At 37.9% G+C, this 16,807-nt stretch overlaps 2 protein-coding genes across 2 annotated transcripts; both read left to right on the forward strand.

Moving 5' to 3' along the window:
- The first annotated feature begins 240 nt into the window (after positions 1-240).
- LOC116728823 (very-long-chain 3-oxoacyl-CoA reductase-like) lies at positions 241-9,552 on the forward strand. Its single transcript, XM_032577140.1, has 12 exons — positions 241-328; positions 4,238-4,483; positions 4,918-4,964; positions 5,125-5,200; positions 5,315-5,425; positions 5,659-5,726; positions 5,832-5,876; positions 5,959-5,993; positions 6,070-6,151; positions 6,245-6,310; positions 8,585-8,734; positions 8,832-9,552. The coding sequence occupies exons 1-12, from the start codon at positions 241-243 to the stop codon at positions 8,952-8,954; spliced, it is 1,137 nt and encodes a 378-aa protein (XP_032433031.1). The 3' UTR covers positions 8,955-9,552.
- Positions 9,553-10,977: 1,425 nt separating this feature from the next.
- LOC116728620 (testosterone 17-beta-dehydrogenase 3-like) lies at positions 10,978-16,588 on the forward strand. Its single transcript, XM_032576863.1, has 13 exons — positions 10,978-11,031; positions 12,036-12,038; positions 12,101-12,317; positions 13,513-13,559; positions 13,720-13,795; positions 13,910-14,020; positions 14,492-14,559; positions 14,665-14,709; positions 14,792-14,826; positions 14,905-14,986; positions 15,080-15,145; positions 15,775-15,924; positions 16,022-16,588. Exons 1-13 carry the CDS (start codon positions 10,978-10,980, stop codon positions 16,130-16,132), a joined length of 1,065 nt encoding a protein of 354 aa, XP_032432754.1. The 3' UTR covers positions 16,133-16,588.
- Positions 16,589-16,807: the final 219 nt, after the last annotated feature.

Consider the following 16,807-nt stretch of genomic DNA (forward strand, 5'->3'; position numbering starts at 1 on the left):
CTTTGATTAGCTGAAAGAAACAACAAAAACTCAGTTTAAAAATGAAAAAGCTGCTTAGAAATAATTCTCAAACATGCACCCTCAAAGACCTCTTTATGAAGGCTGGTTGTGGCATATGTGAGGTAAGCGCTGTTCTCATTTGTCCTGTCTTGCACATCCACAGAAGACTTGTTAAAGTAATCAGATTAGTCAGGCGAGGCCTTGCTAAACTGGTCGGCTGCACGCAAGCCTCTTAGTGACATGGCTGACAGCACTGTTAGAGATCACTCCAAAGCAAGGTCGGACATACAGCCAGCTCACCAGAGGCAGCATCACTTCACCACAAGAGGTGATCACCACTTGTGGTTCATTGAGAGGCTCTTTTAGCAGGCAGTAGATGTGAGGCCACTTGCTTGCAAAACCAGTAATAAGACATTTTGTACAACGCTCAAAAACACATACTGTCTCAGGTAAAAGCATTCATCTACCTTAATTCATACTTTACATGAGAGGGTCTGTGAGAGGAGCAGCAGAGAAACAAAAGTCTTTTTTGTGATCAAACATAATTATTCAAGTGATTTGATCTGGCAGACTCTCCCAGTGACATCACTGCCTCCTTCCAGGATCACAGGTATCAACAGCGTGTAGGAAAGCTGGGAGTCTTCACTGAAAGTCATACCGGAGTGTAATTTATCAAAGGTAATCCTGAGCAGCCTATGGGGAGAGACCTTTATGTCCACCCTCACTGGCTGCAGAGAGCCTCTCCAGGATGAATCCTAGAGGATCACATACAGTAAACGGTGGATTTTCTCACCTTCAAATTATCCGGTGGAATTACTAACACAACACTTTTTTTTATTATTATTATTTAATAATAATAAAAAAAATCCTCTACGAGCTTTACTGGGGGGAGTATCGCAAAAGCAGCGTTACTTTACCTGTGTGAGTTTTTGCTAACAGACACGTTGATGCGTCGTAGTCATTTCAGAGGTTTGAGTCGTATTGACTGTATGCTGCCACCTTTTGAGGAAGTAGCGCAAGTGCAACACGATTCTTTTCAAACCAAAGAGGCCGAGTTGATTCACTGACCCCATCCGGACAGGTTTAAATGATTAACCATTATATAGTGGATTATCTATTCAGATTATTTATTGTGGGCACTTAGACAAAAGATGCACACCCCAAAAGGCAGCAGATGCACAACAACAATTTAAATGAAGGATTTAAATTCCTTGACTTACAGGAGTTCAAATGATATGAACACAGGAACACCTTTTTGGCCAAGCTGTTGTTTTAACCACTGAACTCTTCATCTGATTGTAACAGACAATTTCAAAAGTATTAAAACCCTCCCTTTCTCCTATTTTGTTGTATTACAGCATCAAACTTCAGTGTATTTTACTAGAATTTGTGATAGACCAACACAAGGTAAACATTAATAATTGGGGTGTGAAAGAGAAAGCATACATGAACGTCAACCTTTCATAAAAGTCTGGAAAGTGTGGAGTACATATTCGCTTTACCACTTTACTCTGACCAATAGAGAGCAAAGAAAAGAAGGACCACCAAAAGTGAGGAGCTTGAGGGATTGGAGCACAGCCAACAAATGTAAGTCACGTTTGACGCACAATGACCTTCAGGTATTGAACCTGCTTTGGTTAACTTAATACATCTCATATCAGCAAAAGCAGTTTGCCCTAGAGTTGTTCTGCTTCATCATCCATATGCACAGCTCATGTAGGACCATTAGCCTTCAGACATTCCCATTTTTATGCCCGCGACCCATTCATTTGTGACCCATATATAAAACTCGTCTGAGAGGATCTATTACCTGACAAAATGCAGAGAAATGTGCCTGCAATTCTAGGAGAGAATGAAAATGGAGATAATCATCCCTACTGATGAGGGAACAAGAGTCAGTGGATTTCATACAACAGAAGATAAAAGAGGAAATAAAAACATAAATAAAAATGATCTGGAGAGGCTCTATCTTAATGAGATAACAAATGGTGAATTTGAATCGGATTTTGACCTACATTACTTTGCTGATATTATGCAGACATGGGGTGAAAAAAAGAAACCTGATTAGTTATTCAAAACCAGGTCAGTGTTACATGCATTCCAGCAAACAGTAGCAGTTTATCCTGAAGGATTTCAAGCAGTAGACTGGCAAATTATGCCATGGAAATTCAGGTTCCTACGAAATGTCCACCAGAGAAAATCCAACAAATGATTTTTCTCCTTTGCACCACCATGTGAGATCAGGTTGAGTCTCATGAGGCAGCCTGCAGCCAACTGAAGTAAATAATACCAACATGTAAGATGTCACAAAGTTTCAGTATAACTAAAGAGCTTTACTGAATATATGAGTCTTAAAATGCACAAAACAATTAATACTCCAATTAATATGTTAAACAGATGACTGACATGTTTAAGATTATTTGTTGGGGACAGGATTTTATTTTGGATGATTTCTTTCCAATGCCATCCTGGCTTATTGCAATAACTTCTGGAAGAATTTATTGTCCACCAAAATTTGGCATGGTGACAGGCCTGAGTATGTGTATCAAATGTATTTAGGGGAAGCTATTATTTCCTCAAAACAAAAATGACGGCAAACAGAGTTTGATGATAACCAGCATGTTCTCGTCATGTGGGCTACAGGACTAGAATTGTACACTCTGTGCGCTATCACCGTTGTTGTCACTCTGTCATTTAATCAGAGGCAGTATCAGTTTGTCAATGTACAAACATTCCCTTTGTTTCTTTTTTTTCTTTTCTTTTTGTTCAATGTTTTGTTGGCTCTAGTGGCCTTTATTTCGCAGACAGGAACGTGGGCTATGAGAGGTGAAAGACATGCGACCGCGTCAAGGTCTATGGCCTACATTGGTTGTGCCTTCGCCACCGCCACAACCCAAACATTCCCTTTAAATGAAACAGTAGGATTGTTTCTACTGAAATAAACAGCTGACATATTGTAACTGTGACAGGTTGAAGACCAATTACTTTTTCTCCAGTGCAGTTCTGGGGTATTCTATAACTTCATAGCATTAAAATGTTTAGAATAAATATTAATTAATGTTTCACATACACCTATAAATAATTTAAATGCAACTTATGTTGCACTAATATTTGTATTAATTTTACTTGAGGGACTTACAGCAGTAATCAGTTAGCCCTTACGGGTCTGACCTGTAGTGCCACATTCACCACTAGGGGGTTTTTGCGCTAGAGAAGCAACATAAAATCATCGGGTGATTCTTTTTCACAGGTAATGGAGGTCGAAAAGTTGTATATTGCTATCCTTTATATTGTAAAATACATTTTATAGATAATCATTTATCATTTTTATAATCTTTAAAAGCATTTTGTTTTAGTTTTATGAGTAGTCTGATGCAGCTTTGTTGTGCGTTTGCGGTGTGTTGGGTGATTATTACCATTGGACTAACGGCAGAAGCTAAAAAAAAAAACAGTTTGTTGTCCTTTTTTTAATAGGACAGTAGATATTTAACTATATTTTCTCACTTTTGTTCATCATTTGGCTTTTGTAGGTGATCATTTTTATGTTTGTGAACTTTAGAAAAGTTCCTCTCCATTTTCATGACTATTTAGACATAATGTGTCTGTGCGTCAGTTGTGTATTGGGTGATGGCCGTTGGACTAACGACAAAGGCTGGGAACCTGTGTTATTTTACTGGTCAGAACTATATCAAAACACTGATAGATTACTAATTATTTATTAGTTTTATTCCCCACTGTATGTTATTGAAAACATGTATTGTTGTGTTTTATTTATCATATATAACTGATGAGACAGAAGCAACCTAGAATCACTCATTAGATTTTTTTTTTTGTCATTTTCACAGGGTGTAACGCGACAGCATCAGCTTTTAGAAACAGTTAACATCTCTGTAATTGTCTTGATTACTGGTTTTTCTTGGGCCTCTCGTGATACAACCAGTGCCAATGCAGTGAGGACAGGTTATTTAAAGCAACAAACCATGCTATTTTAAATATATAATTAGCTCATTCTACTTATTAACACTATCAGATACGATTCAGCAGGTAGAAACTGCTGTGTAATTTAGAATCTCAATTTGGTTGGTTAAAGTCAGAGGATGCGCCTGGGCCAGGTTTGCTTCTCAGAACCAGTTTTTGTGCCAACAAGTTCAGCATGTTAACAATCAACCCTCTGCAGCAATCTCCTGGAAAACAACTTAGAGGGGGTGGAGAAATGTGGGGAGGAGCACAAACTAAGTATCTCCATTTCTTCTGTTAAAAAGGGAGAAAACCGCTTCTAAACTCTTCCACATTCAGCTGAAAATGCTGCTTGCTCTGGACTTCCCCCACAAGGCGTTGATGATTGATGTTCTGGCAGTCTTAGGAGGTTTAACTGCGTCTCTCCACCTGCTGAAATTCACCTGGAAATGTTGCCGTGGATTCAGACAGTACGTGTGGTCGTCGCGTTGTCAGGCGAACCTGCGGGCGTATGGACAGTGGGCAGGTAAAGTGTGAGGAAATCCATTATTCACAAAAAAATAATAATATTTCAAACATTTTTGAGATATTTATTTTTGTTCTTTTTGATCAGACAATACAAAGTAAAAACAGAACAAAGTAAATGTACAATAAAATGATCATGCCACCATACTTGCAATTTATACAGTTTGTTTGAAAAGGAGCATGTACAAGATCTTTTGATTTCCCTGTCCCTCTTATTATCATCGACATGTGATTATTTAAATCTCCCGATAACAGATAAACTCTTAAAGTACTTCCACACTGAATGCTATTTAAGATGCCATTCTCATCATAGAATGTGTAATTATTTACACAGTACTAATGTCAATAATAGCATTTTTGGTGTTTCAGACACCCATCCTATGTTGTTCCCATGCTCTACAAAGTTGACTTATCTCTACTAATTTCCTCATGCAGTTGTAACTGGTGCCACGTCTGGCATTGGTAAAGCTTATGCCACTGAGGTGAGTTTGCAGCTTCATTTTGGAGAAATTAGATTTCAGATTTGATGTATTGGTTATATCTTTGCGTATAGTAATTTAAGACAGAATCTGCATATTTATCAAGACAGATTCTTGTCTGAGCTACAGCGTGTTCACCATCTGTCTGCATGTCTTCCTGCAGTTGGCACGTCGGGGTCTGGATGTTGTTTTAATAGGAAGGTCTGCCGAGAGGCTTCAAAAGGTTGCCAAAGAAATCGGTGAGTCAGGCAGAGATGATGAAGATGTCCTCTAATATTGTTGTCATAGCCAATAAACTCATTAAATTTCTCTTAAAGATGAAACAGTTAACACACATCTACTGTCTGCCTCAGAAAACAAGTACGGACGAAAGACTCACACCATCAAAGTGGACTTCACAGAGGGTGGCAGCATCTACTCAACCATAGCTAAGGAGCTCCATGACCTGCAGATTGGAATTCTGGGTAATATAGAAAAAACACAATTAAAAGACATTATTTATAAGCAGCTCGTGTTTAACATTAAAAACATTTCTATGTTTTGCTGTTTTTAGTTTTCCTCCATATACAAAATCTCCTCCAACAGTTAAGAACAAGCGCTGTGTTTCATTATTTATCTTGTATTTGCTGTTTTTTATTTACTAAAATAAGACACCGGTAGTTTATTAATGAAAGTTCTTGTATTTTAAACCACACAGTTAACAACGTTGGAATGATCTGCAATGATCATTTTGCCTATTTTCTGGAAACGCCAAATCCTGAACAGGTGATCTATTAGAAATATCCCTTTTTTAGGGCCAAACACTGGATGATTTAAACTAACTGAGGCTATTGTGTATTTTCTAACTTTATTTCAATTTATTTTGAACAGAAAATCACTGAGATCATCAACTGTAACATACTCTCTGTACCCCACGTAAGATGTCTACGCTAACAGACCATCTAATGGGTTTCATACAACTTTCTATCTATAAAATTATTATCTTGTCACAATACAGATGACCAGGCTGGTTCTTCCTCCCATGGTGCTCAGGTATCCAGACACATCAATAACATGCAACATTAGGATGACCAGATCTATAAACATTTGGGTTTCATCTCATTCCTAGAGGCAGAGGATTAATCATCAACATCTCCTCTGAAATGGGTCTCCGTCCACATCCACTGGTGGCTCTTTATTCGGCCACCAAGGTGTTTCTCTGGTGTTTATTTTCACACATTAATTCAATCCCATCATAACCTGCTCACTCTATGACCCTCAACGTTACGTATACTTTCTTACAGATATTTTCGATACATTTCTCCCAGTGTTTACATGCTGAGTACAAGTCAGTGGGAATCACAGTCCAGGTAACGCACACCTGCCCTCTCTAAAACTGCACTTCTCTTAATCTTATAGTTAATTTATGACTGAAATATGTAGACTTTTCAATTTACTTGGTTTCTTTATAGGTTAAAAGAAGCTCTGATTAACTTTTTTTTCTTCTTTTTTGCCCTTTTTTAGTTAATGAGATTACACTGGACAACAAATGAATTTGCAATACTATATTAACACATAAGATCATATGGCTTGGAAATAAAAAAATAATGGATACAGTAGCGGTAAATAAACTGCCTGGCCAAAAAAAAAGTCGCCACCAAAAAATGGTCACACTCTCTAATATTTTGTTGGACCGCCTTTAGCTTTGATTACAGCCCGCATTCGCTGTGGCATTGTTTCAATAAGCTTCTGCAGTGTCACAAGATTTATTTCCATCCAGTGTTGCATTAATCTTTCACCACGATCTTGTGTTGATGATGGGAGAGTCTGACCACTGCGCAAAGCCTTCTCCAGCACATCCCAAAGATTCTCAATGGGGTTGAGGTCTGGACTCTGTGGTGGCCAATCCATGTGTGAAAAAGATGTCTCATGCTCCCTGAACCACTCTTTCACAATGTGAGCCCAATGAATCCTGGCATTGTCATCTTGGAATATGCCCGTTCCATTTGGGAAGACAAAATCCATTGATGGAATAACCTGGTCATTCAGTATATTCAGGTAGTCAGCTGACCTCATTCTTTGGGCACACAATGTTGCTGAACCTAGACCTGACCAACTGCAGCAACCCCAGATCATAGCACTGCCCCCACAGGCTTGTACAGTAGGCACTAGGCATGATGGGTGCATCACTTCACCTGCCTCTCTTCTTACCCTGATGCGCCCATCACTCTGGAACAGGGTAAATCTGGATTCATCAGACCACATGACCCTCTTCCATTCCTCCAGAGTCCAATCTTTATGCTCCCTAGCAAACTGAAGCCTTTTTTTCTGGTTAGCCTTACTGATTAGAGGTTTTCTTACGGCTACACAGCTGTTCAATCCCAACCCCTTGAGTTCCCTTCGCATTGTGCGTGTGGAAATGCTTTTGCTTTCACAATTAAACATACTCCTGAGTTCTGCTGTTGTTTTTCTTCGATTTGATTTGACCAAACGTTTAAGTAATCGCCGATCACGATCATTCAGGATTTTTTTCCGACCACATTTCTTCCTGGAAGACGATGGTTCCCCACCATCCTTCCAGTTTTTAATGATGCGTTGGACAGTTCTTAACCCAATTCTAGTAGTTTCTGCAATCTCCTTAGATGTTTTCTCTGCTTGATGCATGCCAATGATTTGACCCTTCTTAAACAGACTAACGTCTTTTCCACGACCACAGGATGTGTCTTTTGCCATGGTTGTTTAAGAAATGAGGAGTTACTCATTGCATCAGCTGGGGTTAAATAACTTGTTGCCAGCTGAAAGATAATCACCTATGCAGTACTTATCCAATAGGAGGCTTGCACCTATTTGCTTAGTTAAATCCAGGTGGCAACTTTGTTTTTGGCCAGGCAGTGTAATATCTGCATTGAGCAAGTACATGAGAACAAATTTCTTTGTATTATGTTAGATCATGAAGTCTGCTGGAAGCCTCACTTTAAGCTTGTAAAAGCAAAAATAGCAAAAAGTTTGGCAGTTCTGGCAAAAACAAGGCATTTGATGAACCGGGAATCCTGAAAGTTATAAGTTTCAATGGTGTCCTCACATTTGAATTACTGTGTGGAAATTTGGGGAAATACTTAAAAAAGCACTTTACTTTGTACAATGCAAATAAAAAGCAGTAGGGATAATTATTAAAATGGGATATTTAGACCATACAAATTAATTACTTTTTGAATTAGACATAATAACATTCATGGATCCTGTCAAATACAAAACTGGTCAAATAATACACAGAGTAAGAAATAATCACTTACCAGAAAACATTAAAGACGACTTAAAAAATGAGTTTTTAGAAAGCAAAAAGCACAAATACCAATGAGCAGCATGGGCACTGCAGTCTGTGGAGTGAATTTGTGGAACAATTTGGATGAGGACTTGGAGGACGGTATAAATATAAATCAGTGTAGAAAATTATATAGAATATCTTTATTGCAATTGTACATGGATGACAAAGAAATCTAAGAACACATTGATATTTTTTCTGGCATACTTTTGAGAGATAAACCAAGGATAATTTGTCAGTATATTGAACAAATATGCATCTTTTATAATGAATCTTGACCTTTGTTGTTATGTTATCTAATTTCAATGTTACTGTTCCTCAGTGTGTGACCCCATTCATGGTGTCCACCAACATGACAAACAACATGAAAGTCAACTTGTTTGTGAAGAGTGCTCCAGCGTTCGTCTATGATGCTTTGAACACTGTGGGTCACTCCACCTTCACCAGCGGCTGTCTGTCCCATGCACTGCAGGTCAGAGCAGAGCAGCAGTAAGCCATGATCTGTTCCGATGTTTCAACCCGTCTCCTTTCACGTCTTCACTTTTCTCTGCTTGCCCAAAATCCTACAGAGTGTGGCTTTCTCCATTCTCGTGCCGGACTGGCTTCGGATGTCGACATTTTTCATCCGGTGGCTGAGAAAACGTCCGAAAATAGAAGCTGGTCGGAAAGAAGCGACTCAGGAAGAGGAGTGAAACTGGGCAAAAAAAAATAACTGAAGGTTTATTTTGTTTTAAAAGGTGACTGAAATGACCGTTGACTTTTTGTTGTCCAACCCAGGCATTATAAGTCGTCTCATTACCGCAGAATATATGTTAAAACTCATGTATTATAAACATTTATTTATTAACATATCAGATTTGTGTGTTTTATGTCTCATTGCTGAGAGTTGAGCTAAATTGACTCTCCTCCAGTATTATCGTTACAGTAGCATAACTGTGCAATGCTACAATCACAAAAATAATTCAAAAAGCAAAATAAAATTTCTCAAATTTCTCACAGGTTGACATTTATGTGCCTCAGAAAAATATGGTGCTGTATTTAGTAAACAAATAAATACATTTAATATATAAATCTCAGCCTATTTAAAGTTATGCCCATGTGCTGTACAGCATATCCACTGGCGGCGCCGTGGTCATGAAAGCAGCTTTGGATTACGCTGGACTTGATAAAACACTAGCTGAATATAGCAAAATAAATCAGCACTCACTGTAGAAACTTCAGCAACTTGGATTCTGTGCCTCTCCACTGTTTCCACAGTCTCTGTGACCAATGTGATGCATTGCTTCATGATGTGAGAACAGCACCAAAAACTGTGTGTCATTTTGATATGGTAATTTGCTCCTGAAAGAAAAATATGCTTCAAGAAGGCTGTTCTATAAAAAACTGTGAATTAATCGGAAGAAATCAAAATACAAGGTTAGTAGAAAGTGAATAAAGGTTAAGAGGACAATTTCCACCTGCAGTAGGGTTTAGAGGCGTAGTATTAAACATGTCAATTTTGTTTTTAGAAACAACATTTCTAGAAAATTACACCACATGTTGGAACCTATCAGACTAATTCAGAAACACACACAAAAAAACTAAGTCCCTCAATCATGTGTAAATTAAAATAAAGAAGTTAATTAAAATATATTCAGAAAACGGCAAGAAAATGTAGACAAGTCAAGAAAACAGCAGGAATTTGCAAAGTAGCATCAGCTGATTTAGTAATAAGTGATGTGAAAGAGATTCTGATTACGGAGGCGTCACAAAAAAAGCTTTTCATGATGGCTGAAAATAACATCTCTGAACAGCTTCACTTTTATACAGTATAAAACGTTCAGTTTTATACAGCTATAAAACATCCTGGTGAGGTTCAGGTGCTTAAAAAACTCCTTATAGCTTACCTGCGTTCCTCGGGGGACAAAGTTTATGAGTGGGAAAATCAGAATTTCACCGTAAACCAAATGCGAACAACAGCTGCTCACAAAATTTCAGGAAATGGAGTCGAAAGAACAACCAGAAGAGGCCCAGACAGCTTCAGAAAGATCTGGAGCTAACATGTAAGTTTCCCCCCCCAAGAAAGCAACAACTTGGAACTTGACAAGCAGCTCTATTCACATTTGTTCTGAAAATTAAAGTTTTGCTCGCATTAACTGGCTTGTCATACAAAAATGATACATTTACTTACCCAGTGAGGAGTAAAAAGGAAAAATACACATATATTTTAACATAAACATGTTTGGTAGTGATAGGAGTTTGAGTATAGTAATGTCCTCAAAACAAAAATGACAACATGATTTATCAGACAGAGTTTGTTGATAACCAGCATTTTCCCATCGTTTGGGCTATGAATTGTACACTCTGTGCGCTACCACCATCGTTGTCACTCTGTCATTTAATCAGAGGCAGTATCAGTTTGTCAACGTACAAACATTCCCTTTAAATGAAAGAGGACGGTTTCTGCTTAAACAAACAGCTGACACATTGTAACTGTGATAGGTGGAAGACTAACTGTAGCTCTGTGATGATTTATGTAATTATTCATGTGATTTTATAGCATTAAAATGGTTCAGAATTTATATTAATGGACATATTTAAGTCTAGACATTATTTAAATACAACTTTGTTGCATTAATATTGTTATAGTTTAATAAGCAACTTGAAATCGACCGGTAGTACCACATCCACCACTAGGGGGCTTTTGCGATATCCTCTGGTTCCATTAACCTGTTGATGAGAAAGAAGCGACCTAAAATCACTACGGTGATTCTTTTACACGTCACACAGGTAATGCTCGTTGAAACGTTGTATATTTATATCCTTTATATTGTGAAGATATTTTATAGATAACAATGTATTATTTTTGTAAACTTTAAAAGCATATTTTAAGTTTTATGATTAGTTTGACGCAGCTTTTCCCGTGGGTCTGTGGGGTGTTGGGTGATTGCCGTTGGACTAACGGCAGAAGCTAAAAAAAAAACAAAACTGCGTTGTCCTTTTTATGAGGAAACATGTGACGTAGATTTTTAAACTACATCTTCTTATTTTGGTTTATTAATTGGCTTTTGTAGATGATAATTGTTTTATATTTGGGAACTTCAGAAAAGTTGCCCTCATTTCCGTCGGTTTGTGTTTTGTTTTGGATGATGGCCGTTGGACTAACGGCAAAGGCCGGGAACCTGTGTTATTTTACTGGTAAGAAACATATGAAAACACTGATACTTGGCAGTTTGTTACTGTTTTTGATTTCTGCACTGTGTGATATTGGGGAAAATGTATTGCTATTTTTCTATTTATGATTCTATAAAACTGTTGATAGAGAAGCAGCCTAAATCACTCCCGTGATTCTTTTTCCACTTTCACAGGGTGTAAGAGACTTATTAGCTTTCAGAAATGGGAAACATCTCTGTTACTGTCTTGATTCCTGGTTTTCTTGGGCCTCTTGTGATTAGATGCAATCAGTGCAGACAGGTTACTTAATGCTTTGACTCTAAACAACAAACCATGTTTTAGCTTTAAAAATCATATTTTTAAAGATGTCATTAACTCATTTTGCCTAAATGGTAAATTGGTTGTAATTGTATAGCGCTCTATCAAGTTCATAGGACTCAAATACGATTCAGCAGGTTAATATGTTATATTTTGCTGGATCAGAACTTGGTTGGACATTTTGTTAAAGTCAGTGGATGTGCCTGGGCCAGGTTTGCTTCTTAGAAATACTTTCTGTGTCAACAAGTTCACCATAGCAACAATCACCGTACTGCAGCAATCTCTTGTAAAATGACTAAGAGGAGGTGGAGAAATGTGGGGAGAAGCACAAACTAAATGTTTTCATTTCTTCTATAATAAAAGGGAGAAAGCTGTTTCTAAACTCTTCCACATTCAGCTGAAAATGCTGCTTGGTCTGGAGTTCTCCCGTAAGACGTTGCTGACTGATGTTCTGGCGCTCTTTGGATTATTCATTTTGGTTCTCTGCCTGCTGAAATTCACCTGGAAATGTTGCCGTGGATTCAGACAGTATGTCTTGTCGTCGCTTTGTCAGGCGGACCTGCGGGCGTATGGACAGTGGGCAGGTAAAGTAAAGTTTGTGCACACACACACAAATTCAACCAAATATTTTTGATGAAAAAAAAGAAGTTAAAATATAATTCCATAAATGTTCTCCACACCTTTATAAGCCTTCCTCAGCCATTATATTTACTCATTTATGTGGTTAAAATTCCACAAGTGGAACATATAATGTGCAAAAGCAGCTTTTTGTGAAGTTATTCTTTCACTCTAGACTTTTGAAATGTCCACATGGTTTCCCCCAGTCTATTATAAGCCTGGTGGGCCACCAGACTTTACTTGTGACCCACCAGGCTAAACATTGCTTATTTATTTAAGTCTTTTTAAAATATATAGTTGGTGTTCAGCTATTGATCGTCCAATCTTTTAAAAAACACATGATTATGAGGTGATCTTGTTAAATTTCCTGTCAATTTTAAACATTTTTTAACTCAAAAACACGACGGGCCGCTGGATGAATGACTGCCCTGCCACCCAACCAGCGGGCAAGTTTTCTGGGGGAAACCTTGCTGTCTAGAATGACATTTAATGCGTTATTGTTTCATATATATGCAAAAAAAGGTTAACAGTCTTCCCCTGACTTTTCTACCACCATTGAGTATTGGCTGAACCATTTAGTGATCACTGCTCTAAAGCATTCAAGCTACTAAGATAGTTTAGCTACTGAAACATCTTCTGTACATTTCTGTGCTCTAACTAAAGCTAGGTTTTAGTCACCTGGGTGTCTAAAGTGTTAGCTTGGCCGGAAATCTTTTTCTGTTGCTGTCATTCATGTGTGGTCTGTAAAGAGTTAGCATCCCCTTCTTGCTGATGAAAATACTAACTTCTAGCTCTAACATGCTTTGTGTGGGGTCTACGATGCATAAACCCCAGAATGTCATTTTTCCTTGAGGGGAGGGATTAGAGCTTTCCCAGGCCACAACTTGAACTGTAAATCTCACTCACTTATAGCAAAAACATAAGCTCAGGACATTTTCAGTCATTTACTGCTTATCTCATCCCTCATCATTAGCTCGGGTCTTTTGAAGCTTTTCTTAGCTTTTGTTTTGACAATAAAGTTGTCTGAATAGTGAAATTATATCATGTGTACATTTCGATCAGTTTGCTAAAAGAATCTGCCCTACCAAACTTAAAATGTATGTTTTTAAATCACTAGACATTCTACAAAGTTGACTTATCTCTACTAATTTCCTCATGCAGTTGTAACTGGTGCCTCGTCTGACATTGGTAAAGCTTATGCCACTGAGGTGAGTTTGCAGCTTCATTTCAGAAAAATTAGATTTCAGATTTGATGTATTGGTTATATCTTTGCGTAGAGTAATTTAAGACAGAATCTACATATTTATCAAGACAGATTCTTGTCTGAGCTACAGCGTGTTCACCATCTGTCTGCATGTCTTCCTGCAGTTGGCACGTCGGGGTCTGGATGTTGTTTTAATAGGAAGGTCTTCCAAGAGGCTTCAAAAGGTTGCCAAAGAAATCGGTGAGTCAGGCAGAGATGATGAAGATGTCCTCTAATATTGTTGTCATAGCCAATAAACTCATTAAATTTCTCTTAAAGATGAAACAGTTAACACACATCTACTGTCTGCCTCAGAAAACAAGTACGGACAACAGACTCACACCATCAAAGTGGACTTCACAGAGGGTGGCAGCATCTACTCAACCATAGCTAAGGAGCTCCATGACCTGCAGATTGGAATTCTGGGTAATATAGAAAAAACACAATTAAAAGTCATTATTTGTAAGCAGCTCGTGTTTAACATTAAAAACATTTCTATGTTTTGCTGTTTTTAGTTTTCCTCCATATACAAAATCTCCTCCAACAGTTAAAAACAACTGCATAGCGTAGCTGATGCCTGAGCTAAAACCTAAAGTAAGACTTAATTTGGAGGGAATTGCTGCCACCTCCTGGTCAGTTCAGAGGTTGGTTTCCATGGAGACTAGACATTGCAGGTGGACAGACTCTTCTGTTCAAGACACAGATTACTTGCGTGTCAAGAGATGGATAGGCTGTCTGCATCTCCTACAAGTAAAGGAAGATATTTGATTAATTCAAACCTCCTGATAAGAGAAACACTGTTTTGGTTTATTAAGTATCTCACACTTTCTGCTTTTTCCTTAAAAATAAGACACCGGTAGTTTATTAATGAAAGTTCTTGTATTTTAAACCACACAGTTAACAACGTTGGAATGATCTGCAATGATCATTTTGCCTATTTTCTGGAAACATCAATTCGCGGACAGGTGATCTATTAGAAATATCCCTTTTTTAGGGCCAAACACTGGATGATTTAAACTAACTGAGGCTATTGTGTATTTTCTAACTTTATTTCTATTTATTTTGAACAGAAAATCACTGAGATCATCAACTGTAACATACTCTCTGTACCCCACGTAAGATGTCTACGCTAACATACCATCTAATGAGTTTCATACAACTTTCTATCTATAAAAATATTATCTTGTCACAATACAGATGACCAGGCTAGTTCTTCCTCGCATGGTGCTCAGGTATCCACAGACACATCAATAACATGCAACAATAGGATGACCAGATCTATAAACATTTGGGTTTCATCTCATTCCCAGAGGCAGAGGATTAATCATCAACATCTCCTCTGAAATGGGTCTCCGTCCACATCCACTGGTGGCTCTTTATTCGGCCACCAAGGTGTTTCTCTGGTGTTTATTTTCACACATTCATTCAGTCCCATCATAACCTGCTCACTCTATGACCCTCAACGTTACGTATACTTTCTTACAGATATTTTCGATACATTTCTCCCAGTGTTTACATGCTGAGTACAAATCAGTGGGAATCACAGTCCAGGTAACGCACACCTGCCCTCTCTAAAACTGCTCTTCTCTTAATGATACAGTACATTTATGACTGAAATATAATAGTGTGGACTATTGGTTAAATAATTGTATGAACTAATCCAATTGGTTTCTTTCTAGATTGAAAAAAACTCTTAACATTTTTTGTCATTTAATATTTTATGATGTTACAAAGGATAAACAAGTTGATTTGCAGTACTATCCTTACTTAACTGGCTTTCTAAGGATAACAGGCATTTATTTTGAGAGGATAGGAAAACCTAATTAAGAGTTTGGGTAGCTTTCCAATGTGTCAGTGCTCCAAGGGCTAACCCAACACAGAGTCAATAACAAGACCAGAGAATAACAATGTCCATGTCCAAGAAGAAGACCAAATCAATTGAACTTCATATTTTTGCAGCACTAATGAGGATATTTCTCAGGTGGAGGAGAAATTCCCATAAAAGTTACTTCAGCTAAAGGTCATCACACCATTTCTATCAACAAATTAATCTAAATTTTAGATTTATCTTGTTTTAAACCAAGGATAATTTGTCAGTAAATTGAACAAATATGCATCTTTTATAATGAATCTTGACCTTTGTTGTTATGTTATCTAATTTCAATGTTACTGTTCCTCAGTGTGTGACCCCATTCATGGTGTCCACCAACATGACAAACAACATGAAAGTCAACTTGTTTGTGAAGAGTGCTCCAGCGTTCGTCTATGATGCTTTGAACACTGTGGGTCACTCCACCTTCACCAGCGGCTGTCTGTCCCATGCACTGCAGGTCAGAGCAGAGCAGCAGTAAGCCATGATCTGTTCCGATGTTTCAACCCGTCTCCTTTCACGTCTTCACTTTTCTCTGCTTGCCCAAAATCCTACAGAGTGTGGCTTTCTCCATTCTCGTGCCGGACTGGCTTCGGATGTCGACATTTTTCATCCAGTGGCTGAGAAAACGTCCGAAAATAGAAGCTGGTCGGAAAGAAGCGACTTAGGAAGAGGAGTGAAACTGGACAAAAAAATAACTGAAGGTTTATTTTGTTTTAAAAGGTGACCGAAATGACCGTTGACTTTTTGTTGTCCAACCCAGGCATTATAAGTCGTCTCATTACCGCAGAATATATGTTAAAACTCATGTATTATAAACATTTATTTATTAACATATCAGATTTGTGTGTTTTATGTCTCATTGCTGAGAGTTGAGCTAAATTGACTCTCCTCCAGTATTATCATTACAGTAGCATAACTGTGCAATGCTACAATCACAAAAATAATTCAAAAAGCAAAGTAAGATTTCTCAAATTTCTCACAGGTTGATATTTATGTGCCTCAGAAAAATATGGTGCTGTATTTAGTAAACAAGTAAATACATTTAATATATAAATCTCAGCCTATTTAAAGTTATGCCCATGTGCTGTACAGCATATCCACTGGCGGCGCCGTGGTCATGAAAGCAGCTTTGGATTACGCTGGACTTGATAAAACACTAGCTGAATATAGCAAAATAAATCAGCACTCACTGTAGAAACTTCAGCAACTTGGATTCTGTGCCTCTCCACTGTTTCCACAGACTCCGTGACCAATGTGATGCATTGCTTCATGATGTGAGAACAGCATCAAAAACTGTCATTTTGAGGTAAGATGTGGTAATTTGCTTCCTTTGAGTAACT

Source organism: Xiphophorus hellerii, chromosome 11, assembly GCF_003331165.1.
Source record: "Xiphophorus hellerii strain 12219 chromosome 11, Xiphophorus_hellerii-4.1, whole genome shotgun sequence".
In the NCBI taxonomy this organism is placed as follows: Eukaryota; Metazoa; Chordata; class Actinopteri; order Cyprinodontiformes; family Poeciliidae; genus Xiphophorus; species Xiphophorus hellerii.

Bases quoted from the DNA above. Each gene is read 5' to 3' on its own strand.
- LOC116728823 (XM_032577140.1), top strand. From the start codon at position 241: ATGGCTGACAGCACTGTTAGAGATCACTCCAAAGCAAGGTCGGACATA. The intron at 5,994-6,069 runs GTATCCAGACAC...TCTCATTCCTAG, and splicing joins CTTCCTCCCATGGTGCTCAG to AGGCAGAGGATTAATCATCA. The intron at 6,311-8,584 runs GTAACGCACACC...ACTGTTCCTCAG, and splicing joins CAGTGGGAATCACAGTCCAG to TGTGTGACCCCATTCATGGT.
- LOC116728620 (XM_032576863.1), top strand. From the start codon at position 10,978: ATGAGAAAGAAGCGACCTAAAATCACTACGGTGATTCTTTTACACGTC. The intron at 12,318-13,512 runs GTAAAGTAAAGT...TTCCTCATGCAG, and splicing joins GGCGTATGGACAGTGGGCAG to TTGTAACTGGTGCCTCGTCT. The intron at 15,146-15,774 runs GTAACGCACACC...ACTGTTCCTCAG, and splicing joins CAGTGGGAATCACAGTCCAG to TGTGTGACCCCATTCATGGT.